We start from the raw sequence: 27,932 nt of genomic DNA on the forward strand, positions 1-27,932 counted from the left end.
AAAGCAGACTAGTAAAACCAAAACCACCCATCTTCATACACTTTCCCTTTCCAAACATACAAGGACAGGCATTCATCGGGACAGTTGACAACATTTGTAATATCTGGTCTTTTGCTCAAGGAGCTCAAAGCAGCATGTCAATCTCACCATAGCCCTATGGAGTAGACTTGACCAAAAATGATGTGGCCCAAGGCTACTGAGAAAGCAAAACAAGATTTGAACTCAGGTCTGCTGCACTGAAACACAACACTCTCACCACAACAGCAAGCTGGCCCTCAGAAGCTTTCACAGATGTACTTTAGGGATGAGGGAACCTGTGGCCCTCCAGATGTTGCCAGACTACAATTTACACCATGCTTTGTAGTCTGTTAAGTCCAATGGGCAGGGATGATGGGCACTGGAGTCTAACAACATGGCTGCACATTCCCCAGCCTTGGCTTAGGCAAAGGCACCCGGTGTACCTCTGGCTGTCACGTGGATATCCAACCAATCTGGGATTTTGAGGGAGTATATTAAACTTATTGATGCTACTAGTATAGTTGCTCACCCCTGAGAAAAAACCAAAAAAACAAACCCTAACCTAAAGCTCAGATCTAAGATGAGTGCACAACCTAATGGTCAGGGGTACCTTTACCTTTAATCTGCTGAGAGCAAGTCAGTGCTAAATCCCATTATAGGACTAATTCCTGACTTGGGGCAAAAAGTAACAAAATTAGGGAAAGGAAGAAGCTCCTCCCCACACCTTTACTTGGCCTTCCTGCCAAAGATGTGGAAAAAACTGGCAGAGCCAAGGAGGCCGGCGCCTCTTCCGTGGCAACGGACCAAAGCCCATTACGCTGAGTGCCGATGCGTTGCCCGTTGTTCGTCAATTATTCAGACAATAATTGCACCCTTATTTAAAGTCTAGCCTCGTGTCTGCTGCATAGCAAGCTGCCAAGCACCACATGGATAGGCTAACACCACAAACAGGCCCCCGGCAGTTGTGTGCTCACTCACTCGCTCACACACATATACGCATGCACACCTAGCTGATTAATTAAGCAAAGATGTTGAGAGCAGCATGTTCTCAGGTGTGAAGCCGGAGAGGCTGCGATTAGATTCTCCCTGCTCCCTTCAACTCAGTGTCATTTAATCCCACCTTGATCTTTAAAGGCTCAGAGATGAGCAGAGGATCAGCAGAACACAAGCAGACTCTGGAGGAAGCGGGAAACAGAGGGAGATTTTTGCCCCTGGCTCCATCACTTCCAAAGCTTGGGGATCAGAACCCACCAATCACAGAGGACCACACTAAGGTGATGGGATGGTGGCTACAAAACAAGCCCTAATGGTCATAGGAGGTAGACTCTCTCATTAGGACTCTGCACAACTTTCTCTGTGTAGAAAACAAGAGGAAGCTGCCTTATCCCAAGTCAGACTGTTGGTCCATCTAGCTGAGTAGGTCGTGGCTCAGTGGTAGAGCATATGCTTTGCCTGCAAAAGGTCCAGAGTGCAATCCCTGATATCTGCAGATATGAGCTGGAAGGAATCTGTCTGAAATGCTGGAGAACTTCTGCCTGTCTGAGTGAATGATACTGTGATAGATGGACTAATGGTCTGACTCAGTATAAAGAAGGTAGCTTCCCATGTTCCTGTGTACTTTCAACACCTCACCAACTAGAATTGGCTCTTCAGGGTTTCAGAGAGGCGTATTTCCCAGCCCTTCCTGAAGGTGCCAGGAATTGAGTCAGGGACCTTCTGCATGTAAAATAGGTGCTCTGTCAATGAGCAACAAACTTTCCAACATGCACCTTTCTACAAACAGGTTGGAAAGAGTGTGAGTTTCCATTTTTGATTGATATACTGAAATGGAAGGCTACCACTATTTCCTTCTTTCAATGAGATACACTTCTTTAGCTGGAAATAAGTTTTTCAAAACTGCACACAGGATCATAGGGAAAAGATATGGGGTAGAGGGAGGATGGTAGTACTGTAGACATGTCCAATGATGTCCACAGTTGTGTCATACCACACCCACTGGTGTGAACAAAATTATGCAGGAAACCATGGTATATCCATCACAAAGGCACAGTTCCATATCACAAAATGCAGTTATAAATTGAGGCGGCGGGGAGAGTTAGCAATAAACCCAGCAACACTTGCACAATACTCCCTCACTGACCCCATCCAAAGGCAGCCCAAGTGCTGTCTTCTCTTTAAACAAGAGAAGTATATGCCCTTAAACAGTTTGTTCATGTAAATGTTACCAGAATGAGGCCCACTCGGCCCTTTATCAGGGATCCTCTGTGCACTTACTGCTCCTTGTCATAGAATTGGGGAGGGGGCTGGTCAAGCCAGGACAGAAAACAGGAGTGGCAGACCCCAGGAAGGGATCCAGTAGACTGGGAAGGTCTCTGCCTGTGTTGGGAGAGCCCTGGGGAAGAGGATCCTGGAGAGGGGATTCCCTTGTTGCCACCATTTCCTATAGTACGATGCATGGGATTCAGTGCCCACTCTGGAACTGTTGGAGACTGGTTCTGGTTTGGCCAGTTTGCCTATTGCACCACCAACTCCACCTCCAGGGTTGTCAGAAATCACATCTAGTCCTCCCTCTCCAGGGGAGGTTGCTGCCCTGTTGAGGTAGTGGTGTGCCCTCCTTCTCCTAGGTTACTGAGACCCCAGAGTAGGCATGGACAGACAGGACAGGTTCAGCCTTCTCAGAGAAATACCAGGTTGTCTACCCAGGCTTTTTTTCAGCTGGAACTTGCTGGAACTCAGCTCCAGCACCTCTTAGGTGGGCGCCTTTGCCATTAGAAGAGAACAAGGAATGTGCTAATGGTGAGCTCCCACACTTCTTTTTCTAGAAAAATAGCACTAGGGATCAGAACGGCTTGCTCCACCAAGTTGTGTCCACGCAAATCACTTATAACGGGCTTGTAGGGGAGGTGCTGTTGCTGGATCAATGTCTCTGTGTAGATATGTGTAGCACCTGCTGTGTTTTGCCTATGTATCACACTGATCTGAGCATTAAAGATTTTGGTAGAAACTGCAACGGGAATTTGAGTTCTTCATCAAGGGGAGGCCAGTGTTCAAGTGAAGAAAGTCCAGTGAATCAAAGGCTGGAATAAAAAATTTAATATCTGCCCAGTCTAATTTTCCTTACCTCTGCATTGCCATCTATCACCACGTGCCAATTATCTGGATAATAACCCCTATTACAATGGATGGCCAGCATCAATTGAACAAGCCCTTAGTGTCTCCTTTTTATGGAAAAATAAGAGCTTGTAGGAAAACAAGCCATTCCTTACTTGGACTGCTAATCTCAGCCACTCTGACTAAGGACATCTACTGGCTACAACCCACTTCTGCTCCCCCAGACAGCCCTGGCTGATCCACTGATTATTTTAAGACTGCAGCCAGGCTTGTGCAAGGAACTACTTGGAATAAGGTCAATTTTTCTGATTTTAACCATCTTTAAAGGGGGGGGGAGGGAGAAAGAGGATTTCAAAGTGCAACAGGAAAAGCAAGTCAATTATTTCCCTTGGCTTTAAATAGCTCCTCTGAACCATAAGCAGAGTCGTGGATCGGCTGGGTCTTGCTCGTGATGCCAATGAAGACCAGTATTGTAAATGACCTTTAAAATAGACTCAAAATTGCATTCATTGTGAGCAAGGTCAGGGATGTAGGTGTCAGTTTGATTAACTAAGAGATTCTTTTTTGAAAAAGGGTTGTTGATGTGCCCTTCCAGTGACTCTTATTGGCATGCACCAGCAGACAAGCCAGTATCAAATGCTGGTGTAGTTGTTTGCAGGGCTCTCTATAGGCTGAAAGGTTTGTCCAGTGGAGCAGCAGGACAAAAGTTTCTAGAAGACAGAGCAATGAAGTACCGGTAATTGTTGCCCATGATGCAGGGCAGCATTAGTTCTGGTCAAAAAGGTTTTTGGGGTTGTTTCAGAAACCTCCAGCTCCTATTTAATCAGGGCTTTTAAAGCTCAGCTTAGCAGGAGCAGGCTAAGTTTTGCAAAACAGGGAAATCAATACACAGTGTATTCAGGCCTCTAATTAGGTCAGCTTTTGCCAACCAGATTCTGAATGGGAACTGCAGTCCAAAACATCTGCAAGAGCCCTAGAATGTGTCACTCGAATACTGAAGCAACAGTTCCCAACAATCCAGTTTGTTCTCCTGCAGTTCCCTGCCAAAGTAGCTTGAGCTCCGGGGATCAAAACACACCCCTGTCCAGATCATGCCCCTCCACCACCATAAAAAATAAATAAAACTCATGCCTGAATTACAGAATGCAGAATGCACCTGCTTTGCATGCAGAAGGTCCCAAGGTGAACCCCCGGTCTCCCCAGTTAAAAGGAAGGAGGAGCAGGTAGAACAGACCCTTATCTCCCTCAGACCTTGGAGAGCTGCTGCCAGTTGTAACACACGAAACCAGAGTACATGGACAAACAGTCTTGACCTGCTGTGCAGCAGCTTCCTGTGTTTAGGCACTGATGGGGAGGCAGGCACCACCATGGTGCTTGGGCTATTTTTTGCAGAACAGGAACAGCCAGGAGCACACAAAGCAACTGGTAAAGATTTCTTGATTACTATTCCTTACCAATATGGAGTGCCCTAGCACAACAGTTCAAAGCTGATGGAAGATTATGCAAGTTATTTGCTTCTCTCTGTGCCTGTGTGTCTGTCTGTCTGTCTCTCACTCACAGTGCCAGATAAATTTCCCCTTTCTCACTTGGGGAGGAGGAGGGCAGAATGAGAGGATAGGGCAGGAAGGCAACGAGTTGATCCTGACCCCATTCATTAGAACATCTGACCCCAGCTAAGAAGGGAGGAGGACAGAGGGAGGGACAGTCACTAAGAGGCGAATTAATTCATCAGGGAAATGCAATTCCAAGCCCAAATATATTGTCAGCAGGCCACATTAACGCTGGCACCAGGGACACAGGGTTGCACCCCTCCCGAGTGAGCAGCTAAATCAAAGACATCTGGAGAGCTGGCTGAAGGCTGAGATTATTAATGCTGAAATTTAGAAGCCAAGGTCTGAGCTGTGGATCCATCAGCGCCACCAGTTACGTCCAATAAATTAGGAGAGATAAGGATTGAAGGATGGAGTATTAAAAAGGCACCATTCATTGCTGGACTGCAGCAAGTCTCCAGAGGCCCTGCCTTCCCTGGGGAATGTTAACCCTATCTGCTTACAGACAATGGAAAAATCAGCAGGCGTCATGGCAGGAAAGTAAGTCTTTTGCTCAAGGGGGCTTCCCTCACACAGCCAGGCAGGGAATGCTGTGGTGGGGGACAAACAGAGCCTTGCTGGAGCAACTGGCAACGACTCCAGATGCTGCAGCAATAGATGTACATCCTATATCTCCTCTAGCCACCACCCTGCACGAAAGCCTCTATCCTGATCCAGGTCATTGCTCAATGCTTGACTCCTTTCCATCTTTGACCCTCTATATGTAACCCTGTTGCAATTGAAACCTGATCTGTACAAATCTACTCTGACCTCCAGCTAGCCAACGAAACAAGTCACACAAGTGGGTTCAGAGAAGGGCTAATAGCATTGTACAAGAGTTAGCCAGAAAGATAAAGGCAGGCATCACCAACACCCCCATATTTGGACTTAGATTCAGCTATTTGCAGACACTGCAACCATCCAACTTTTGAAAGGGATGCTTGCTGCTCTTTAAAGCAGAGAGGGACATGGAGCAGTTGGTAGAAACATTCTAGCTTCAAAATACTGTATGTTTGTTTGCCTTTAACTTGGGTTCTGTCTGTTCAGACTGCATGAACACCATAGTCAGCATCTTAAGCATCTAGGGCAAGGGGTGTTACTAAAAACCATTACTTTGGGGTAGCTAAAGTGGTGCCCTCTAAATGTTCTGAACTACACCTCCCATCATTCCTGACCACTGGGTATGCTGGCTACGGCTAATAGGAGTTAGTATCCAACAACTGGAGGGCCACAGGTTCCCCATCCCTTGGCAAAGGGAGCCGGGCTGCAGGGCCTTGTCAAGGACATGATTCTGTGTTGTTTGGAACTGGAAGCAGAGTTATACAATCTCAAATTCAAATGCACATTGCAAAGGAGCCATCTAAAAGAAGGCAAGAATAATTCCTGCCAAACCTCCAATGGCAAGGAGTTTCAAATAGCTGGGCCTGTCCATAACAGAGGCTAACTGAACCTCAGAGGCATTGAGAAGATCTCAGTAATCAAGGTGGAACATAAGAAACAGGCAGTCATCCTTAAACTTCAAATGCAAGAGGATGAACACATAGGGCTACGTACAAAACATGTGCTATACCACGTGCCATACCACTGAGCCTTCCCCTTCCCCAGACACAAAGCAGCTCTGGAAGAAGACAGTGTGTCTGCCAGATACCAGCACATGCAAAGGAGCACTCTGGAAGAAGCTTGGCTTTCCAGGGCTGCAAATCAGCCCCACACCTTGTTAAGAAACCAGAGAAGGCAATGTTGCTGCAACTCTGAAGTGAGTTGGCTGTGCTCCAGGAGGGGCACATTAGGCAATGGGATGGGTGGAGGGGAAGATGAGGGTTTCTTCAGCCCCACCCTTAAAGCCGTCTGAAGAATATTGGTTCTCTACACCTTAAGCCCAATGCTGTTGTAAGAGAGAGAGGTTTTGCAGCTTGTTTTGTTTTTTAAGCATGATGGAAGAGAACTGATGTACCAGAGGACACACTTGGGGGTGGAGCTTGGCTTCTCTCAGCAACTAGACTTATGCCTATATCCAGTTGGCCTTCAACCTCTGGGCTGATCCACACCATACATTTAAAGCATATTCAAAGTAAATGGCTTTCTATGCCCCCAAATAATCCTGGGAACTGTAGTTTGTCAAGGATGCTGGCAATTGGAGCTCTGTGTGGGGTAAACTACAAGTCCCAGGATTCTTCAGGGAAGCCATGTGCTTGAAAAGTATGGTGTTGATGTAGCCTCTGTTAAGGCATCACATATTAGATGTCAGAACAAAGGGGTTGGCCATGTTTTACTAGACACTCAGGTACACAAAGATGCTTCTATCCTCTGTCTGCCCTGGAGTCCAACCCAACTAAAAGGGCTACTAGCCTCCTGCCTAGGATTCAAATGGCCACCACTTCATTCCATACCAGACAGTCCCTTATTTCCTCCAATTAAGTCAAATGACCACTTCACACTCCTGGCCAGACATAACGTGGACACAGCAACTGCAGCCTTTGCCCCCAGCTCTTTACTGAGCAAGGCGATGTCAGCATTGCAGGTCATTCAGGGACTCATAAACATGCCAAGCATATCCATAACCATCAAGGTGAACAAAGCCCATATGGGAGGTGGCCTCTGACCCTCAGTGGCTAGGGCAACATTAGGGTACTTAAAGAGGATCCAGGCCTACTCTGCAACTGCTGTTCCTCAGCCGTTCAATCTTCCTATTTTGTAGAGTGTGATTGGATTCCACCTTCCTTCTCTCTCTGTGTGCACATTTGTGCAATGGAGAAACCAAAAAGCGGAGAGAAAGAAACAGAAAGAAGTCACAGCATGAAGGCGGCTGGGTCCCACATCCTGTAATAACAGGTGCCAACTCAATATTGATTTAACAGGAATCGTGCTACAGCACAAGACAAGGAGAGCGGGAGAAAAGAAGCAGACCAGGAATGGTGGAGTGCTCATACCTCTCCTGTTCACTCAGGGAAACATATATCATTTGTAGAGGTGGTTCAGTCCTCCACCTAAGACACAAAGCTGACAACTCCTTCTAGTCCTCCTCTTTCTCCCCCTCCCCGCATCAACCCACCAGAACCCAAAGGTGGATTGCTCCTCAAACAGTAAGTCAATCAAGCAGGTCAAAACACAAAATGGGTAAGAAAAAATCAACACCCAGGCCCAGCACCCAAATCTCTTCAAAAGCCTCAAGCCAGCCTGAATTTGAGGAATATATCTCTTTCATTCTCTTGATGTAAGTATGACCATCAGCAGATCTTGTGAGTGAAACAGACTAACTATAACATGTGCAGGAGAACTTCAAATCAATTTCCTCTGAGGTAGACCCTGGCACTCCCACAGTAAAATAGGAATAAATCAATTTGCATTCCAGCCTCCTCTCCAACCCCCACAACCCCCCCCACAACCTCACCTGTGAGAAAGGAAAGCTGGCCAGTGACCAGTGACAAACTTGCCTAAGAATATCACTCAGTGAGTTAGTACTCTCAATTTTAGTATTGGTGTATCCACTGCATGCTTCTGGCTCTCAAAATAGGAAGAAAAATAAAATAAACTGCAGATATGTCTCCTCTTAAAAGCTTAGCAAAGAGGTGGCACAGCACATAAATAGTACCCAAGTCTGTACAGAGCAATATTTTCTAATGCCAGTGGCCCAGCACACTCTTGCATAATAGGGTCACTATCAAGGGCTGCTGTTCAGAAGTAGAGCAGAATCTGGTTTGCCTACAGAAAACCCCAGGTTCAATCCAGGTAATGTCCCCTGTCTGAAGCCCTGGGGAGCTGCTGCCAGGCAGTGTAGACAATGTTGAGCTTGATGAAGCTGCTCATTGACACTTGTGGCATCATTAAGGGACATTGAGCGACTCAGGATACAACTACAGGTTTGTTTGTCTTCAAGCAAGAATGGGGAAACTGCCCCCTCCCTGCTGTTATTGAATTCCATCTCCTAGCAGCTCTAGCCAGCATAGCCAATGGTCAGAGATGCTGGGAGGCATAGTACAACTGGAGTGCACCAGCCCCCCCAGCCCCCATTTTAAAGGTGGCATATACATAGCCCTTGAAAAGGTTACAAAGGTTGCACTTCAAATACCTCTTGTAAGTCTTTCAGTGAGATAAACCTATTTTACAACACCCCAATCTTCACCAGAGCAGTCAATCAACAGGAAACAGACTCCTTGTTGAATGTGGGAGGGAGGGAGACTCAATGAAGGGGAAATTTCAGCAACCTTTGGGAAGAACAGTTAGAAGGTGTGAAATAGTTTGCAACCATTCTGAAAAGGGGGAGGGGCAGCCATATTGGGAAACTGAGTCTGAACAGCCTTTTCTTACAAGGGTTTCTCTTACGCAAGGAACAAAAACTAAGGATAGTGCTATGCAGATGATACATTTGCTCTGTACAACAAGCTGAATTGCAACTGAGTTGCTGGTCCCTATTGTGTCAAAGAGAACACTGTTAAACTGGAGCAGAGGAAACAGCATATCCAATGCCTCTCCTCTCACCTGCGAAGCCAGAACAGGTCAAGAGTGATCTGAGCTAAGCATGAAAAAGTCATGATTCCTTTCCCCACTACCCCAGGCTCTAGCAGCACTACTGAGAACAACATCCCTCAGAGGCTCGGTAGGTCTGCCTTAACACAAGAAAGAGGTGTTGTACACTTTTGGAAGAAAGGTGGTAATGAGAGTGGAGGGGAAGATGAAAGACTCATGGGCAGGAGAGAGGATAAGAATCTCAGGAGGAGTCTGTGCCTTTATGAGTCTGTCCGTCCCCCCACCTCACTTTAACTTGTTTAACACTTTAACCCTGTTCCAGATACCAGTGGCTGCTGCATTAGCTCAGTTTCAACAAGCAGCAGAGCTTTTAGAGTGGTGGCTCCAGTTTTAGGGCACTGCCTCCACCTTAAGATTTTGAAGAATCATGCCCCCTTGTTATTTTCAACAGGGGAGCCACCTCTTTGGTTAGTAAAGCTGCTTTTGTGTTATTTTTGTTCTGTTCTTTTGTTTCTATACTCTGTGGGTCTTTCTGCTGTCCTTGCATTAATCATGATGGGGTTTAGGGTCCCTGTTTGAATGGTTTTTAACTATTTAAGATTACGTAAACTGCCTTGGAACCAAGGGCTTGAAAGCCATTCTAGAAATAGAGTAATTAAGTAAAGCAACAAGCTGAGCTGATGGATGAAGTTGAAGGCCCAAGGAAGAGAAGGGTGTAAAATGAACAGAGCTGACAAAATTAGGGGCTGGGGGAGGGGGGGAGAGAAACAAGGCCTAGGGAACAGTAAGCTCTGAGGAAACGGCAGCTATCAGGCAGTAGAATAAGGCAGGGGAGGATTATTTTGCACCCTAAAGACAACTAGTCAAAACATGTTGAAATTATTCCATATCACACAAGACATTTTTATTTCCCAAGCCTCAGTTTGATGATTTGCCATTGTGTATGTGTGCCCATGTCCACTTTTTCATGCTGTCCCACTTTCACCCCAGGGTAGCATGGCACAAGAAGGCTGGTGGCGGGGGGGAGAGAACTCAGTTACTCATTTTAACTGATCAATTAGATCTTTGGCTGTAGTCCTTATAGAACACTTGGCCATCTCAAAGGGCAGGCATAAATCAAGCGGGCTCTGCATCCGTAGTGATGGTAAAAATCTCGTGCCAGCAGACACTCCCAGCCACTGAAAGTGGGCCCTGGGGCTGGGCGTGGAGGGTGTGTCTTAGGTTCTGGGGAAGCCAAATTCTAAATTAATCCCTGACATCACTGTGTAACGGAGAAATGCATTCACAATAATGCCCCCTTTTCAGAGTCAGCCTGGAACCAGACATACAAGCAATGGGTGTTGCTGTCCAAAGGAGACACCTCCCCCCCCCATTCTCTCCTTCCAGTCTGGGCACTGACCTGTGCACAGAATCATAAACCCCCTCCTAGCTCAGATTACAGCCTGAGCTGCTTCCAGTTCCCCGTGATCCAAACAGCTTGCCCAGCTGTCCGTCTGCATAACCCCTGCCTGCTAATCCTCCCCAGGGAAGGGAACTCTGATGCCAGAAGAGCTTAGCTGGCACCTTTTGGCCTTCTCCATATGAGAGGGCACAGCCTGCCCTCTGCCTGCCTTGCCCTCTGCCTATTAGCCTGCGGCAGCTCTAACAAGCAACAACCCCCCACCCACCCACCTGCTTTGTTCCTTTCGAGTGCCAGGATACAGTAATAACTGTTTTTTCAGGGAAGGTCTCCCTTTTTATTAGCAAATGCTGCTTTCTGTCCTTGTATTTTATGACAGCAAATCAATGCGCAGCCGCCTCCATTGGCCCAAGCTGTTCATCTGCACAGGCTGATCCTGCTGCTGTAACCACCAACTTTGCCCTAGGACAGAAAGCTGTTCAGGCACACATTAAAGCTCCTCCTTTCCTCCCTTTTAAGGGTACTACCACAAGTACACATACAGTGTTGCTTGACATGCTACAACTATAGGAAGCAGCATTATACAGAGTTCGGACCATTAGTCCATTTAGCAATCTTGTCTACAATGACTGGCAGTGGCTCTCTAGGGTTTCAGACAGGGGCAATTCCCAGTCTTGCCTGAAAAAGCTAGGGCTTTAACATGGAACCTTCTGCATGCAAGGCTCTACCATTGAGCTATGGTCCTTCCCTAAAAAAGACTTTTGTAGGAAAATAGGAAAATGCTTTGTACTGAATCAGATGAGATCTAGCTCAGTACTGCCTGCATTGATTTGCAGCAACTCCCCAGGGTTTCGGACAGGAGAATCTAGAGATTCTGAGGACTGAACCTGGGACCTCCCGCATGTAAGACAGGTGCTCTACCACCAAGTTATGGTTGCATCTCACTGTAAATCAGTTTACCATGAACATGGAGATGGCTCCTGGCTTGTTCTTGGGAGGAATAAGCCACAGTCCCTAGGCTTACCCAAATATTTGACAGGGATTTATTTCATAGAATTATAGAATTGTAGAGTTGGAAGAGATCACGAGGGTCATCTAGTCCAACCCCCTGCCATGCAGGCATCTTTTTGCCCAACATGGGGGTCAAACCCATGACCCTGAGATTATGAGTCTCATACTCTACCAACTAAGCTATCCTGCAGGCACTCAAACCAAGAGTGATTGGTGGGTGAGTCAAGAACAAACCTTGACTACCCATCTTTATTTGTTTTCCACAAAAGAAACATGGCCCCTTAGTTCAGACTAAACTAAGGGCTATGATTTGTTGCTCCTGCTGGGGGAGGGGTGAAGAAGACACCACCTCCCTGTCCATTACCCCATTATCCACTTTCACAGGAAGCCATTAATCACAGACTGATGAGGAGCAACAAAAGTGAAGGCAACAGGGGTTTAAAGAGATGCTGGAGCTCAGGGTGAACAAAAAGCAACACTTTCTGATCTGGGAGCCCACTTACTCCACCTCTTAATCCAGGGTGTCTGAAGGCAGAGGTTCTGATTATCAGGTCTAAAAGATACAAACTTTTTAATACTACTTCAACAGTTCCATGTCTGGAGACTGGAAATGAAGCTGCAACACTGAGGGTTACTGAGTTCAATATCAAAATTTCACACACCCATCAGGGACCCAGAAAGAGGAGGGGGAGAGAATAAAACAGAAAAGCAGAACCTACAGCTGAATGTGATCCTGGAAGGAAAGGATAGTTCAAATCCCTGCCAAACCCAATCCAAACTCACCCACTAAGCTATTAACATGGATCAGAGTAAGGACTTTGTCATCAGTGAGTTTTCTACAGCACCCAGCATACTATCAGAGATGGAGGGAGAGAAGAGAAGTAGAGAGCCAAAAAGAAAGTAATCCATAACTTTGCGGGGTGGGGAGCTCCATCACTAAGCTTCGTTTCAATGCAAAGTGCTATCTTGGTATGACACCTGTTGCACCATTACTATGGATGTACACATTGTCATAAGGAGCCCCACTAAGACATGCACTTCTCTTATTTTTGCTTTGCCTTGACTTGGTTGTCCATTCAGTTGCAGCTCAGGGCTTCCATCCACATGCCCTTTCGTTTGGGTGGCCTCAAACTTTCTGATTTGATGTGCTTTTGAAAGAACCGTATTCCCATGCACACAGAGAAAGAGATTCCTCATCACCACAACAAACCTGCCGAAAATGTTTTGAACAGTCTAATCTGCAACCTGATGGATATAGGATTTGCTGTAAGCTCTTTTTGCAACTCAGGAAGCCAGTAATCGGCACATCTGTATGACCTCTGCAGAAGGCTTGCCTTCCCAGTCTCTGTCCCCATTGGTGTCACACACTATAAGGCAGCCTGGAAAACTGACACCACAATAAACAAATACATATATGATATGTCTCTCTTAGGTCCTGCGTGGAAAAAGATTTCTGTATAACTTGGAAGTTTGCTCTCAGGACATTGTAAGACTAAGTAGCTGCTACTTTTGAACATGTTCCTTTATGCTTCAGCCCTCAAAATCTCCCTTAAATCACCCACCTTCTCCAGACAAGCCCCCCCCCCCCCCTGCAACCAATCAAAACTGTCTTTCACCCAATGCCTCACACCACACATAAAGTGAGGGTTAAATTAACAAAAGGCAAGGCAGCCAAAATTCCGGCTGGGATTAGCTATCAAATAACTTTGCATTTAAAGCATCTCTTTTTTTCCTAAAAGGGCCAGAGGCCAGGGGTCAAAGGTCAAAGGTCAAGCCCCATGAGGTCAGGAAGTCACAGTCAACATGAGTTTTCCCCCTCCCTTTCAGGAAACTGCCAGGCAGGTAGAGTTTAATTAGCTTGAAATGAAGAGAGGTGCTGTCGAGAGTTCTCAAGAGACTCACCCCCCTTAACTCATTAAAAATCATACAGGACCCCATTCTCCCCCCAAAAAACAAGCCCTTTCTAATCTCAAGTGAGCTGAATGCACAGGATGCTTCTGCTTCTTGTCGTCTCTTACCTCTCCATCAGGGTCTACTATTCACAATGTCTCTGCATTGCATTGCTTTCTGACCCAGATGCCAATTTGTATGATTTGGAAGGGCCCCTAAAACCACCAGGCTGGCTCCTCTCCACTGGCTAAAGGCAGGAGTAGCTCTACCATGGTGCATCATAGTCACACAGCAGCTCCACCACAAAAAAGGGTTATTTAGAACAAAAACAGACAGGCAAGTGACTCATGAAAGCAAGCCAAGCTACATGTTGCCAGGGAAAGCAAGACCAGCCTTTGAGATTCACTGCAGGATTTGGCCACTCCATCGTGTGTGTTTTTAATATAAAGAACCCAGAATCACTGACCATGGGAAGGGGAAATGAGAGAAAAAAGAGGAGGAGGAAGAGTTGGACCTCAAAGCCTACAGCTCCTATACAATTGGTCTCCTCCCCCTCTCCCCCCATAAGCTCCTGGTAAACATGGGAGCTAGATCATCTCCAACAGCTCCAAATAGTGCAAATAGAAGAGACCTCCTCTGCACTAACAGGGCATCCAAGCAAGTCTATGAGTGAGCCCTGCTCTCCGCTCCCCTGTAGCCTCTTGCCCAAAGCTGGACACCAAGCTAGATAGAACAGGAGCCAGATTTTGCTGCAAGGCGGGGGGGGGGGGGGGGGAGGGGTTTGACAGGGAGGAGGCAGCTAAACTTTCACTCACTCAGACTCTGAAGCAAGGTGGACCAGGTCTTCATCTCCAGCATGTTGGCCCTGGCAGCGACGGCAGCAGGGGTACAAAAGCAAGACCCTAGGCAGCAATCCGTGGCATGGCAAGCAACCCCAAGGACGACAACCCCTGCGCCTCTGCCCTCTGGAACGGGGTCACTGTCTGACGGCGTCCACACTCTGATCTCAAGGCAAACAGTTTGGGAAGGTGAGGAAGTGGACTGGAATGATGTCCGGGGTTGGGGGGGGAGGGGAAGAGGAGGAAGAGCTCAGGGTGCAGGCAAACAGCTGCTCCTGGGATCCTCACTGCAGGCAGGGAGCCAGCTCAGATAGAGAGAAAGATAGCAACCATTTTATTCCCTTTTAAAGCGCCGGCTGCATCTCTCCATCGCTTCCCTCACATCCCACCTCTCCTCCTGTGTGTTCCAGGGTTTGGGTCCTGAGTTGAGGGAGCTTTTGCTTCTCTCCTTCCCGCCCCCCTTCGCTTGTTTGCTCGCCTGCCTCCTTCCCGTCCTCTCTCTCTCTCTCTCTCTCTCTCTCTCTCTCTCTCTCCCTGCCTCCTCCTCTGCCTTGCACTTGATATCAGCCTTGTCAAGACTGCTGAGTTGAGGCTGACCCCTCACCCGCAGCTGCTAATTAAGGCTCCACAGTGACAGTTCAAGTGCCTCGCCTCAAGTTTGCAGCACCAAAGCGTCTAATTGGAGGAGCCTTTTCATTTCTCAATAGCAGACGCACTCTGGATTCTGGGTTCCCCTCCCCTCTTCCTTCTCCTCCCCCCTCATCCCCTGCTTCTTCATTCCAGGCCCAGGCAAGCACACAGCACTTCCTCTTTTGTATTTAACCATTGGGAAGGGGAGCGACAAGGAGGTGGGACCCAATCCTTGGAGACAGAAGAGGGCTTGGGGGAGGGAAAAGAGCTGCATGTCTTTGCGAAGGAGAGAAAACAAAATAAGAGGACCAAGGAAGAAACCATCACTCTCACACACACACCTCCTAGCCCTCATTAGGGCTGAAATCCACAAAAAAAACCCATAAGGTGAGAGTCTCAAATTAAAGTGTACAATCCCACCCCTAAAAATTTCACATTGATAAATGGTACTAAACTCACTGGATTACAACCACCGCAGTGTGCAGCTCGGCTGATTTAAAAAAATAAAGAAATTAAAACGCCTGATTTATATCTTTCTCCACCCCCCAAATCACTTTTCTGAACCAAACTTAGCATTAGAAGTTATTAAATTTTATCCACTTCTCTGTCAATAGCTACATGTGGCTTTTAGTTCCTAGGCTAAAATACTTCCTAAGAGTCAGCAGCCTTTCACTCTGCATGTGCCCTGAGACTTTTGATTTTCACGTGACATGCTCAAAACCCTGGCACAAATCTTTTATGCTTTAGCCAAAATTAATTTACTTGGGTGGATAAAATATTAAGTATATGCTGAGCATCTTCCTCTCATCCCCGAAAGACCCCACACCCATACTTCACAGGAAAAGGAAAGGAATTTCAGGACTTGTGCCCTCGAGATTTTTTTTTAGTATTTATTATATTTATAATCCCACATTTCCTCCCAAGGAACTCACGGTAGTGTTCTTCACCCTTCACATTTTCTCCTAACAACCCCATGAGGAAAATTAGGCTGAGAGAGACAGTAACTTGCCCAAAGTCAACCAGTGAGCTTCATGGCAGACAGAATGGGGATTTGAATCCAGGTCTTTCACGTCCAAGTCTAGTACATTAACCACAACACCACACTATCAGCCCTGGTCAGCATGGCTAATTGTAATAGATGCAGGCAGGTGGGAGTCCCAACAACATCTGAAGGGCACCACTTTGGCAAAGAATGCTTTAACAACTCACGTGTCTGAGCTCCTAACTAGGCACTGTCTTTGCTTACAAATGAGAATCTTCATTCATCAAGCCATTTTCTCCTCCTCTAGCACAGACTTTCCCAGCCCACCAGAAAAAGTCTCTGAGGGGGGTCTACGACCACTTGATTCTGCATATCCATTCTCCCAAACACCTTTGCACTAGGCTCTGCTCTCTTCCTCCATTTTTGACTAGGCTAGAGCTGCAAGGTCAGAAACAAACAATGAATTTCCAAGGGAGCTGACGGCAATTTGAGCAACACACTATTCTCCACAGCTGCACAAGCATTAATTTTGTCCCAAGATTGCATCTGACCAAGCAAATTTTTTAAATAAAAAAAAAGCAGGAAAAGCTGGAAAAGAAAACTATTTACCATGAACAGTCACTTTGCTTTTCAAACCACCTCCAACTGTCTGAAAAAGCTTATTTGTCTCCAGTGTTAAGATCACAGGTCAAAGCTCTGTTAGGGGTTGCCCCTGTGCTTGGAACACTGAACAAGATGATAAGAATCAAAACAAATACGACTGGAGCTATAGTTTCAGAATATGGAAATCACAAATTCACCCCCTACCTGGTTCAGCTGCAGCTAGATCATAGCTTTGGGGGACAAAGGTGTACAAAAGGAAGTCATGTTCTCTGGGCTCCTTTGGGGGGAAAGGTTGGGCTATAAATTTAATAAATATATACACTGAAAAGTGTGCACTTTTCTGCAAAATTTCACTTTCAAAATAATTTCCAGCCTGTGAAATTCATGGGAATTCATGGAGGGTGTCAATGGCTACTAGCCATGCTGGCTATATTCTATCTCCAGTGTTGGAGGCAGTATGTCTCTGAATGTCAGTTGCTTGGAGTAACAACTGTGCACCCACAGCGTGATCTTAACACTGGGGACAAATACAGTAATAAGCTTTTTCAGGCAGTTCCAAAGCAAAGGTGACTTCATGAAGCCTAGACAGCAAAATCTGGGGTCCAAGGCTCTGTGCTCCAATCTTGCTATAGGTGGAGTGGGTATGGGGGAGAGAGAAACAGGAGAGGAGAAAGAGAGAAGCTATGACCATATTGCACCATAAAAAGGTAAAAGTACCCTTGACCATTAGGTCCAGTTGCAGATGATTCTGGGCTTGCACGCTCATCTCGCTCTATAGGCCGAGGGAGCCGGCATACAGCTTCCAGGTCATATGGCCAGCATGACTAAGCCGCTTCTGGCGAACCAGAGCAGCGCACGGAAATGCCGTTTACCTTCCCGCCAGAGCAGTACCTATTTATCTACTTGCACTTTGACGCGCTTTTGAACTGCTAGGTGGGCAGGAGCTGGGACCCAGCAATGGGAGCTCACCCTGTCGCAGGGATTCAAACCGCCAACCTTTGGATCAGCAAGCCCTAGGCTCTGTGGTTTAAACCACAGCGCCACCCATGTGCCTACTGCGCCATAGTTTAAAGCACATCACTTTAACAGTCATGACTTTCCCCAAATAATTCTGGGAACTACAGTTTGGCTAAGCATGCCGGGAGCTGTTAAGAGATCCCTATTTCTCTCACAGAGCTACAATCTCCAGAGATTCTGGGAATTCTAGCTATATGAAGGGAATAGGGAGTCTCCTAACAACTCTCAGCATGCTTAACAAATTACAGTTCCCAGTATTTATTTGTTTTTTTTGGGGGGGGAGGGAGATATGATTGCTAAAATAGTGTAAAAATGTTTTAAATGAATGGTACAGATGTGGCCTAGGATGGTTGTTCCATACGAAAAGCTCTGGGAGTTCATCTGATAGCAAATGGAAGGGCAGGGGGAGATTGCTCTGTTAAGATCCTATCCTTGCCACCCTGCACATTTTCTGAAGGAAATGTTGTGTCTCCGTGGCTCTCTCTTCTCACCTCCTCCTGCCCTCGTCCCTCCCAAGCTTATGCCAAGGGTCTGACAGATCTATTGTGTGGCGGGGACTCCAGAGATTTTATCAGGCAGAGAGGGAGACAGGGAGAGCTGTTGTGCTGACCCCAGAAATCAGTCTGAAGAGAAACAGAAGATGGCTTGTATCATCCTGCTGGGTCAGAGGTCGAGAGGAGTCAGCCGCTCTCCTCCAGCATGGCCAAATTCCTGGGATTCACGCCTGGCCAGGCAGCTGCTATCTCTGGCATGGCTTCTTCCCTGAGGAGACAATGGAGCAGGTGCTGCCCAGGGGTGGGGAAAAGGGGACAGCTGGGAGGGCTGCAGTTAACAGTGAAAAACACAGGGCTTTTCACTCATTAAAAAGTTCATGCCACAACAGCTTTTATTTTTTTATATAAAAAAATAAGGCGCCACAAGACGCTACTGTTTATAAACAGGAAAATGTTGGAAAGAAAGCACACAAGGGATCATAACTATGCCTGAAGGAAGTGCACAGACGTTCCAGGTCATTCACTAGGCCAGCCTTTGCCAACTGCATAGTTCTGAACTACAACTCCCATCAGCCCCTGGCAACGCAGCTGTGTATAGGTAGAAAGACATACACACAAAAATGTGACTTGGCAGCCAAATGCACAGGTGAAGCATATGGCTCTGGGTGAGGATTCTGTGTGTGCATGACCCTAACATAAACGCTCTTGCTCCGAGAGAGGATTTTCCAAGACCATTTTCTCTAGGAATCTGGCTCAAAGAACAAAGGCTGTGGCCAGCTGCAAGCATGAAGGTCTTCACAACTGGTTACCCAAGATTGTGCTCAGCCCGGAGGCCTTATTTTATTCGGTGCTTCACCCAATGTCCTCCAAAAAAGCAAACCCAGGTGCTCCTGTCATCTAATGCCCCACAGTGTAAACAGTTAAGATACTTCCAACCCAACTTCTTCCAGAGACTCAGAAAACAGCTCAGAATCATCTCAAAAATATTAAGAAGTACACAATCCAGAGAAGGGGCAGACAGATACAAGCAGGTCCTTGCCCCAAATACTAAAGCCCCTATCTGCAAGAAAAAGCTTTTCTTTCTTTTCACCTTTTCAACTTTAAAGGTAAAGGTACCCCTGCCCGTACGGGCCAGTCTTGACAGACTCTGGGGTTGTGCGCCCATCTCACTCAAGAGGCCGGGGGCCAGCGCTGTCCGGAGACACTTCCAGGTCACGTGGCCAGCGTGACATCGCTGCTCTGACGAGCCAGAGCCGCACACGGAAACGCTGTTTACCTTCCCGCTAGTAAGCGGTCTCTATTTATCTACTTGCACCCGGGAGTGCTTTCGAACTGCTAGGTTGGCAGGCGCTGGGACCGAGCAACGGGAGCGCACCCTGCCGCGGGGATTCGAACCGCCGACCTTTCGATCGGCAAGTCCTAGGCGCTGAGGCTTTTACCCACAGCGCCACCCGCGTCCCAACTTTAAGCTTCTCTTAAAAACAAAAACACAACTTCCAGGGGGTTGATTTAAAAGGGGGAGAGAGATTAAAACCCTGCTTATGTGCACACAGCCTAGGCACACATACCCTCTGGATTGGGACCCCCAAGTGCTAAATACACACACAACCCCCACAAAGGGGCTAATCAGCCATCGGATCATCAATTATAAATGTTCCTGACATTCCGGGGGGAATCATTCCATCAGCAAGCAGGCACCCTTTCCACACAGATATATATCATCCATGAATGGGTCACTCTCTTAGCTCCCCAGTCTATTTGTACAACGTGACCTCAACGCATTGGTTTCACCCGCCCTCTTGTTCAGTGCTATCTGCCCCAAGGAATGCTGGGGGGTTCAAAGAGATCCCACGACCCTGGAGCAAATATAGCATTCCAAATCAAATGGAAGGTAGTTGGATTTAAAGGGGGGGAGTTGCTTCAGAGAATCCTGAAATGCAGGATTACTGCCAACTCTTATCAGGAGGAATTCATGAGACTTGTTAGGGATACTCCAACCAAACAGCTGAACTGGAATCAGGAGTCTTACAAGCCTTTGCCAGTCTTGCCACTCAACAGCAGCATGACCTCAACCAACTTCACAGATTTTTCAAGTTGTTCAAGAAGAACAGTGTATAATAATAATAATAATAATAATAATAATAATAATAATAATAATAATAATAATGTGTTTCTTATACCCCACCCATCAGACTGGGTTGTCCCTGGGTTGTCTCGGAGGCATCTACTATTTTTTTTAAAAATTGTATATCATATAAAAGTTGACTATTAGAGGGGGGGGAACTCACCATGGTTTACAATAACATTTCTGGGATGCATACCACAAAATTGGTGCATTTATGGCAGGGGTAGGATCGTTGGCCTCTGGCTCTCCATCTAGCCCTCAGAATGCTCCCCAGGGCCCTGCTTGGGTGCTTTTAACATAGCTGAGATGTGTCCTAGAACTGCAACAATGCTTTTTCATGTTCTTGTTAATGTTTTCTTCTCTTAAAACAAGGAGGATTCCCTGCAAGTAGAAATCTAGCACAGTATGGAGTGGGCTGGGATAGAGCCTTTTTTCCTGACACACCAGGGCTTTCTGCTTGCAATACTATTATTGTTATTTAATGTGGGGGAGCATTCAAAAATAGCACACACACCCCACCTACAGTCTGAAATGGTACAGTTCATTCTAGCACCTCACTGCTGGATGTATAGGGTAAGGCTGAAAGTGTATTGGGAGTTATTTCTAAGCCCTGTTCAGCCAAAGAACAGCTGGGTGACCATCATTCAACCTCAGTCTAGGTTCTCCTACAATGAAATAGGGAGAAAAGTAATGATCTACATCATATGAGATAATTGATTAGCTTCTGGGAGTTGAGATTTCGAAATGCAAAAAATCCCAAACCGTATAGGTTCACTTCCTTCAGGGTCAGATTGCTCATAGACTTTAGGGGGGTTTGTTGGGGGTGTTGTTGTTATTGATATATATATTATTATTATTTTGTATCTCTATTCTAGATCTTATGATTTATGTGGAAATTGTTCTATTTTGTTGTGTACGTTTTTATGTTTTATTGATTACGACTACTTTTGTTATGTTTGTAATTATGTATTTTTTAATGTTAAGCTGCCTTGAGCATGGTTATAACTATGGGAAACGCAGCATACAAATAAAGTAATAGATGGACGTTAGATTGCTCATGCAAGTAGCCTATCCATGGATATTCATTGTCTTTCCAAGGTGCAAGAGAGCCAGTTGAATGAAGTCTTGGGAACAAACACAGAGACATAGAAAGCTGCCTTATACCGAGTCAGACCTTTGGTCCGTCTAGCTCAGTATTGTCTTCACTGACTTGATTTTCAGGCAGTGGTCTCTCTCCCAGTCCAACCTGGAGATGCCAGGGACTGAATCTGGGACCTTCTGCGTGTAAGGCAGAAGATGCTCTACCACTGAGCTACAGCCCTTCCCCAATTTCTGGGGAAAGCAGAGGTCATCTGAGAGCATCCTGCTAACAAGCAACCCAACCACACTATTTTCACATGAACATCTTGCACCTTAGAGAAATGGGACCAGAGAGATATTGGTGTTCCTAAAGTCAGATTCAAGGGCAGACCTGAGACAATTACTTTTTAAAAAGGCCTATAACTGCTTATTGTTAAGAAAAGACGGATTGTTGAATAAGCAAAGATGCTTTTGAGGAAAGGAGAGGGGAGAGCAGAAGAGAGAGAAGGAAGGACTGTGTTAAACAAGAGTTCACTGGGGGAATCTGAAGCTCCGGCCAAGCCACTACTCCATACCTCCCAAGTTGATCTGAATAGCTTCATTCTGCATACTGAAATACAGTCTGTCACCTTTTTTGTAGGGATTCCATTTACCTTCATTCCTGCTCTTCCCTGCCCCAAGGCTTCATTGGGGGGGGGGGGTAGAATGGAAGAGGGCAAACTACTGCTGGCTGGCAGCCCTGGAAGGATGCCTCAGAGTGCTAATTCTAGCTCTTAGCAACCTCTTGAGAAATGGAATTTACACTGCTCCTCTTCCTGAATGCCTGTTTGAGGCTCAGCAGAAGAGGGTGGTTGTGTACTGCTGTTACATATATTTCACACACACAGAGGGAGGGAGGGAGGGAGGGAGGGAGGGAGGGAGGGAGGGAGGGCAAACATACAGGGCAAGAGTCTTAGGCATATCACAAAGTTTTAGCACTCACACGATCTTCATACATACAACCCACAAATACTTCCTAGACTATAGAGTCTACAGTGGTACCTCGGGTTACATACGCTTCAGGTTACAGACTCCGCTAATCCAGAAATATTACCTCGGGTTAAGAACTTTGCTTCAGGATGAGAACAGAAATTGTGCTCCGGCAGCGCAGCGGCAGCAGGAGACCCCGTTAGCTAAAGTGGTGCTTCAGGTTAAGAACAGTTTCAGGTTAAGAACAGACCTCCAGAACAAATTAAGTACTTAACCCAAGGTACCACTGTATTCTGGTCTAATGAGTGATTTAATCCAGCATGTTTATTTACAAGGTCAATCTACAGCCTTTTAAACTAGTGAGGGGGGGGTATTGTTTTTGTTGTTACCGTGCTATGTACTCTTGAGTTTTTATATTGTTAGCTGCCCTGTGATCCTTGAATGAAGAGCAGTACAGTCACACCTCGGCTCCTGAACGCCTTGGGAGTCGAACGTTCCAGCTTCCGAACGATCAAAAACCGGAAGTGAGTGTTCCGCTTTTTTAAAGTTCTTTTGGAAGCCGAACGTCCGATGGGGCTTCTGCAGCTTCTGATTGGCTGCAGGAACTTCCGGCAGCCAATCAGAAGCCGTGCTTTGGAAGTCGAACGTTTCGGAAGTCGAATGGACTTACAGAGCAGATTCTGTTTGACTTCTGAGGTACAACTGTATAGGCATTTAATATATAAATAAATTATTTTTTAGTGGACCAACATCTTGCAAAGTGGAGTCAAGGCAGACACACCAGAACACAGGGATAGCTAAATATTATTTCCATGTGTGCAGGAACTAAGCCTCAGAATCCCAGTTGCTGGGGAATATGAGTACGGAGGGTGCTGTTGCTCATTTGTCCCAGGGGGCAACTGGTTACTCACTCCAGGTCACAGCATTCTAGACTAGACTGACTTTGCCCTGACCCAGCTACAGGGATCTTCTAATGTTCTCAGGATGCAAAGGAACTACCTTGCATGCCAGATGTCAATGACTAGGAATGAGGTTGAATGGATAGAGGCAAGAAGCTTGCCAAGTGGAGCCAAAGCAGGCAGAAGGCAGCAGGCAGACATATTTAGACAGAACAGAGGAAAGGAGATTATTAGCCCTCTAGTCACATTTACTCACAAGTAATATCTCTAATGGTTGGATAGTGTTTTCGAGGTTACCAGCATGAGTATGACCAAACTGCGGGAGGTAGTGGAGGACAGAGGTGCCTGGCGTGCTCTGGTCCATGGGGTCACGAAGAGTCGGACACGACTAAACGACTAAACAACAAAACATCTCTAAATTACCGTATTTTTCGCACTATAGGACGCACTTTTTCCCCTCCAAAAATGAAGGGGAAATGTGTGTGCGTCCTATGGTGCGAATGCAGGCTTTTGCTGAAGCCTGGAGAGCGAGAGGGGTCCGTGCGCACCGACCCCTCTCGCTCTCCAGGCTTCAGGAAGCTATCCCAAGTCTTGCAAGCCCGGCGGGATGTCCCGCGGGCTCGCAAGGCTTGCGGGCAGCAGCCTGCACCCAAAAGCTGGGGACAGCGGGGAGGCGCAGAGCCGCCACCCCGCTATTCCCCGACCTGATCTGGAGGCTGGCGGGGGGAGAAGCAAGCCTGCTTCTCCCCCCCCCCAGCCCCACAAGCTCGGGGGATAGGGGGATGGCGAAGCGCCGCCATCCCGCTATTCCCCGACCTGATCTGGAGGCTGGGGGTGGGAGGAGCAAGCCTGCTTCTCCCCCCCCCCCAGCCCCACAACTTCCAGATCAGGTCGGGGAATAGCGGGATGGCGGCGCTCCGCCATCCCGCTATTCCCCGACCTGATCTGGAGGCTGGGGGTGGGAGAAGCAAGCCTGCTTCTCCCCCCCCCCAGCCCCACAACCTCCAGATCAGGTCGGGGAATAGCGGGATGGCGGCGCTCCGCCATCCCGCTATTCCCCGACCTGATCTGGAGGCTGGGGGTGGGAGGAGCAAGCCTGCTTCTCCCCCCCCCCAGCCCCACAACCTCCAGATCAGGTCGGGGAATAGCGGGATGGCGGCGCTCCGCCATCCCGCTATTCCCCGACCTGATCTGGAGGCTGGGGGTGGGAGAAGCAAGCCTGCTTCTCCCCCCCCCAGCCCCACAACCTCCAGATCAGGTCGTGGAATAGCGGGATGGCGGCGCTCCGCCATCCCGCTATTCCCCGACCTGATCTGGAGGCTGGGGGTGGGAGAAGCAAGCCTGCTTCTCCCCCCCACCAGCCCCACAACCTCCAGGCTTCAGGAGAGCCCCACCGCCAGCCCCACAAGCTCGGGGGACAGCGGGAGAGGCGCAGCGCGCCCTTCCCGCTGTCCCCCGACTTGGCTAGAAGGCTGGCGGGGGGAGAAGCCTGCTCCTCCCCGTTGCCAGCCCCGCAAACTCGGGGGACAGCGGGAGAGGCGCAGCGCGCCTTTCCCGCTGTCCCCCGACTTGTCTAGAAGGCTGGCGGGGGGAGAAGCCTGCTCCTCCCCGTCGCCAGCCCCGCAAACTCGGGAGACAGCGGCAGGGGCGCAGCGCGCCCTTCCCGCTGTCCCCCGACTTGGTTAGAAGGCTGGCCCAGCCCCGCAAACTCGGGGGACAGCGGGAGAGGCGCAGCGCGCCATCCCGCTGTCTCCCGACATGGTTTGGAGGCTGGCGGAAGGCTTCCTCCTCCCCCAGCCCCGCAAGCTCCCAGAGCGATGCCAAAGCTGCGCGCAGCTTCGGCATGGCTCTGGGTCCCGTTCTGGGGGAGGGGGAAGCTCGGGCTTCCCCGCCCCAGCCCCGCGCCTGGCGGGGGGGGGGAATAAATTTTTTTGCCTTTATTTCCCCCCCCAAATCTAGGTGCGTCCTATGGACCGGTGCGTCCAATAGTCCGAAAAATACGGTAAATGGAAGCATACTACTTCAATATTAGCATGCCCATAATTACATAAAAGCTTACTCTTTAAGGCAAAAATCTTGTTTACACACACATCAATTCAACTGCTCCTGTCCAGGAACTTGGACTGCCACTTGATGCCCTACTGTCAAATTAGGGCTCACATTGGTCCTAATGGAGATTAGACCTTTCTCCTCACCTGCATAAGGCAGGTTTGGCTAAAATCAAACCGGGAGGAGAGGTAGCTGGGGAAATGATGGCAATGGTTGCTAGACAACTGCCGACACATATGAGGCAGTTGCCAAGCAATGAAATCTTCTTACCCCAGTTTCTCCACATTGGCTGAGGTGGTTGGCAAGACAGTGGGGGGTGCTAGGTCGGTATGACAATGGTGGAGAACAGCAAGAAGCCTACATCCCTTCATGACATGATCCCTCCTTCCATGAAGGCTAGACTTCTGGGGCTAAGTTACATCTCTCAGATGCATTTCTTTGGACCTTCCTGTTGCTCATAGCAGGTAATGACATTTAAAGCAGAGAACCATATAGAGTACAGCAAGATTGTATACACATACGCAGTCGCCAAACATCAGCCAAAAGGTCTAGTGTCACACACAGAAAGAATGAAGGGGTTAATCTGATTAGTACTCCAGCATGGCATGGGGCAGGGTACAGGTGGCCTGTCAGATGTGGTCAACCTGCAACTCCCATAAGCCTCAATCAGCATGGCCAGAGAAGATGGGAACTGTAGTTCAACATCATTGGGGGAATGGCACAGATTCCCTGTCCCTAGCTTAAGCGCACTGGACCAGGATCAAATTCCCACTCAGATGTGTAGTTCACTGGCCTGTCATTTTTTCTCAGCTTGTTGGGAGGATCATAGAAAGAGATTGTGTATTCTACCCTATTTTTTGTATTTTTTTGAAGAACGGCAGAACACAAACAAACCACATTTTCAGGGACAAAATGACACATAGCAAGGGTGTGTGCAGAAATTACAGATTCCAACCCTAGAAACACAGCACCAACTTTTAGGCTCATGGCACAGTGGTAAAGTACCTGATTTGCATGCCAAAGGTCTCAGGTTCAATCCTTGGCATGTCCTACTAAAAATGACCCGGTAGTACCTGATGGGGGAAAGCCTCTTTCTACCGAAGACCCTGGAGAGCTGCTGTCAGTCAGAATACTCAATATTGGCTACATCAGCCTCTGCCAACCTGGTGCCCTCCAGATGTTTTGAATTGCAACTCCCATCATCCCCAGACAGCAGAACTGCAAGCTCCTGGGGGGTGATGGCAGCAAGACTTGTCGGCTGGGGCTAATGGGAGTTGTAGTCCAAAACATCTGGAGGGCATCAGGCTGGTGAAGGCTGATCTAAATGGACTATTGATGTAACCTGGTGTAAGGCAGTTTCCAATGTACAAAGTATTTCAGGTTTCTATGAACCTAGAACACTAGGCAGCTGGGATTTTTTTCCAGTCCTATGAGACATCTTTTAAAATTCCATCTTATACCACATATTTCTCCCCCAAACATATGTGGCATTTCTGAATTAAATTTGCCTCTGGATCCCAAAGGGACAATAGCACAGAGCCTTATATAACATGCCCCAAATATGAGCAGGGCATTGGTGTTACTGCGCATCATATCAAGCAATGGAGCACTCCCTACTTCAGGGCATCAATAACAACCTCAAAGGGATGCCCCCTTTTCAAAATTAGAGGTGTGTCTCAATTGATTCCTGTCCATGGCACTCGTTTCCTGTGTATAAAACCAGCTCCCCAGCTTCCAATCTTCCTGGATTTAATCTTTGCATCTCTCTGCATGGAAATGAAATAAATAAATAATGAAGGGGTGGCTATCAAACATCATCAAATTATGAATGCGAGGAGTCAGACAGCTTGACTCTCCCAAGACATAATTGTTTTAATTGCAAACCCACATAACGACCAGAGCTGCAAACGGCTCCTGTTCAAGTATCTTAACTCTCACCCACAATACACCCTCCTTTGATTAAATTCTAATTAGCCTCTCCCACATCACCATTTGGGTGAGCTGGGAAGAAAGGTGTCCTTTGAACCAGTTGTGAGGCAGTTCTTGTGGTTGTAAAGCTCTACAGTGGTACCTCAGGTTACATACGCTTCAGGTTACAGACTCTGCTAACCCAGAAATAGTACCTCAGGTTAAGAACTTTGCTTCAGGATGAGAACAGAAATCGTGCTGGAGCAGCAAGAGGCCCCATTAGCTAAAGTGGTGCTTCAGGTTAAGAACAGTTTCAGGTTAAGAACGGACCTCCGGAACGAATTAAGTACTTAACCCGAAGTAGCACTGTACTTCCTTTGTCTACAGGTAGGGGTAAATCAGGCTTGTTATAGTCAGTCACTTGTGGCATACAAGAATCCTTTCAGACATCACTCAGGGGAACGGCTCATTTTCAGCTGTTGCACAAGCTTAAGTGGGAAGCTGGGCTGGTAAACATTTTTTACAGGCTACTAACTTCTGATGGCTTATTTGCAAGGCTGCAGTACAGTATATTTATATTTAGACATACTATATTTAGACAGTCACTAAATATACAGTAATACTGCAATTATTTCCTGATAAAGACTAGCCTTTGGGATATCACGTGGCGATTTGGTACCAGATAGTCTAAGAGAAGCAGCTATCAATGAGAAAGGTACATACTTGTGTTATCACATCTGTGCAGGAAAATGGAAAAAGGCACACAGGAAGTCACATTTTATCAGGTTCATTTAAGGTCATTATTGTCTACACTGAATGGCAGCAACCTACCAAGATTGTTAAACATTTTGA

General features: G+C 47.3%; 1 protein-coding gene and 1 non-coding gene across 7 annotated transcripts in view; both read right to left on the reverse strand.

Moving 5' to 3' along the window:
• Positions 1-27,932, reverse strand: part of GSE1 (Gse1 coiled-coil protein) — a 374,856-nt gene that overhangs the window by 172,199 nt on the left and 174,725 nt on the right. Inside the window, exon 1 of one of the 6 annotated variants that reach the window (XM_028740046.2) lies at positions 14,301-14,819. The exons of the other annotated variants lie outside the window; for them this stretch is intronic. Coding sequence (XP_028595879.2) covers positions 14,301-14,343 — 43 coding nt within the window. The 5' untranslated portion in view covers positions 14,344-14,819. Of the gene's footprint in view, positions 1-14,300; positions 14,820-27,932 lie in introns of those variants that run through there. 6 annotated transcript variants of the gene reach the window in all.
• Positions 11,713-11,788, reverse strand: TRNAM-CAU (transfer RNA methionine (anticodon CAU)). The gene has a single exon. It is a non-coding gene; the product is annotated as a tRNA-Met (tRNA).

This window comes from Podarcis muralis, chromosome 7 (genome assembly GCF_964188315.1).
Source record: "Podarcis muralis chromosome 7, rPodMur119.hap1.1, whole genome shotgun sequence".
Lineage (NCBI taxonomy): Eukaryota > Metazoa > Chordata > Lepidosauria > Squamata > Lacertidae > Podarcis > Podarcis muralis.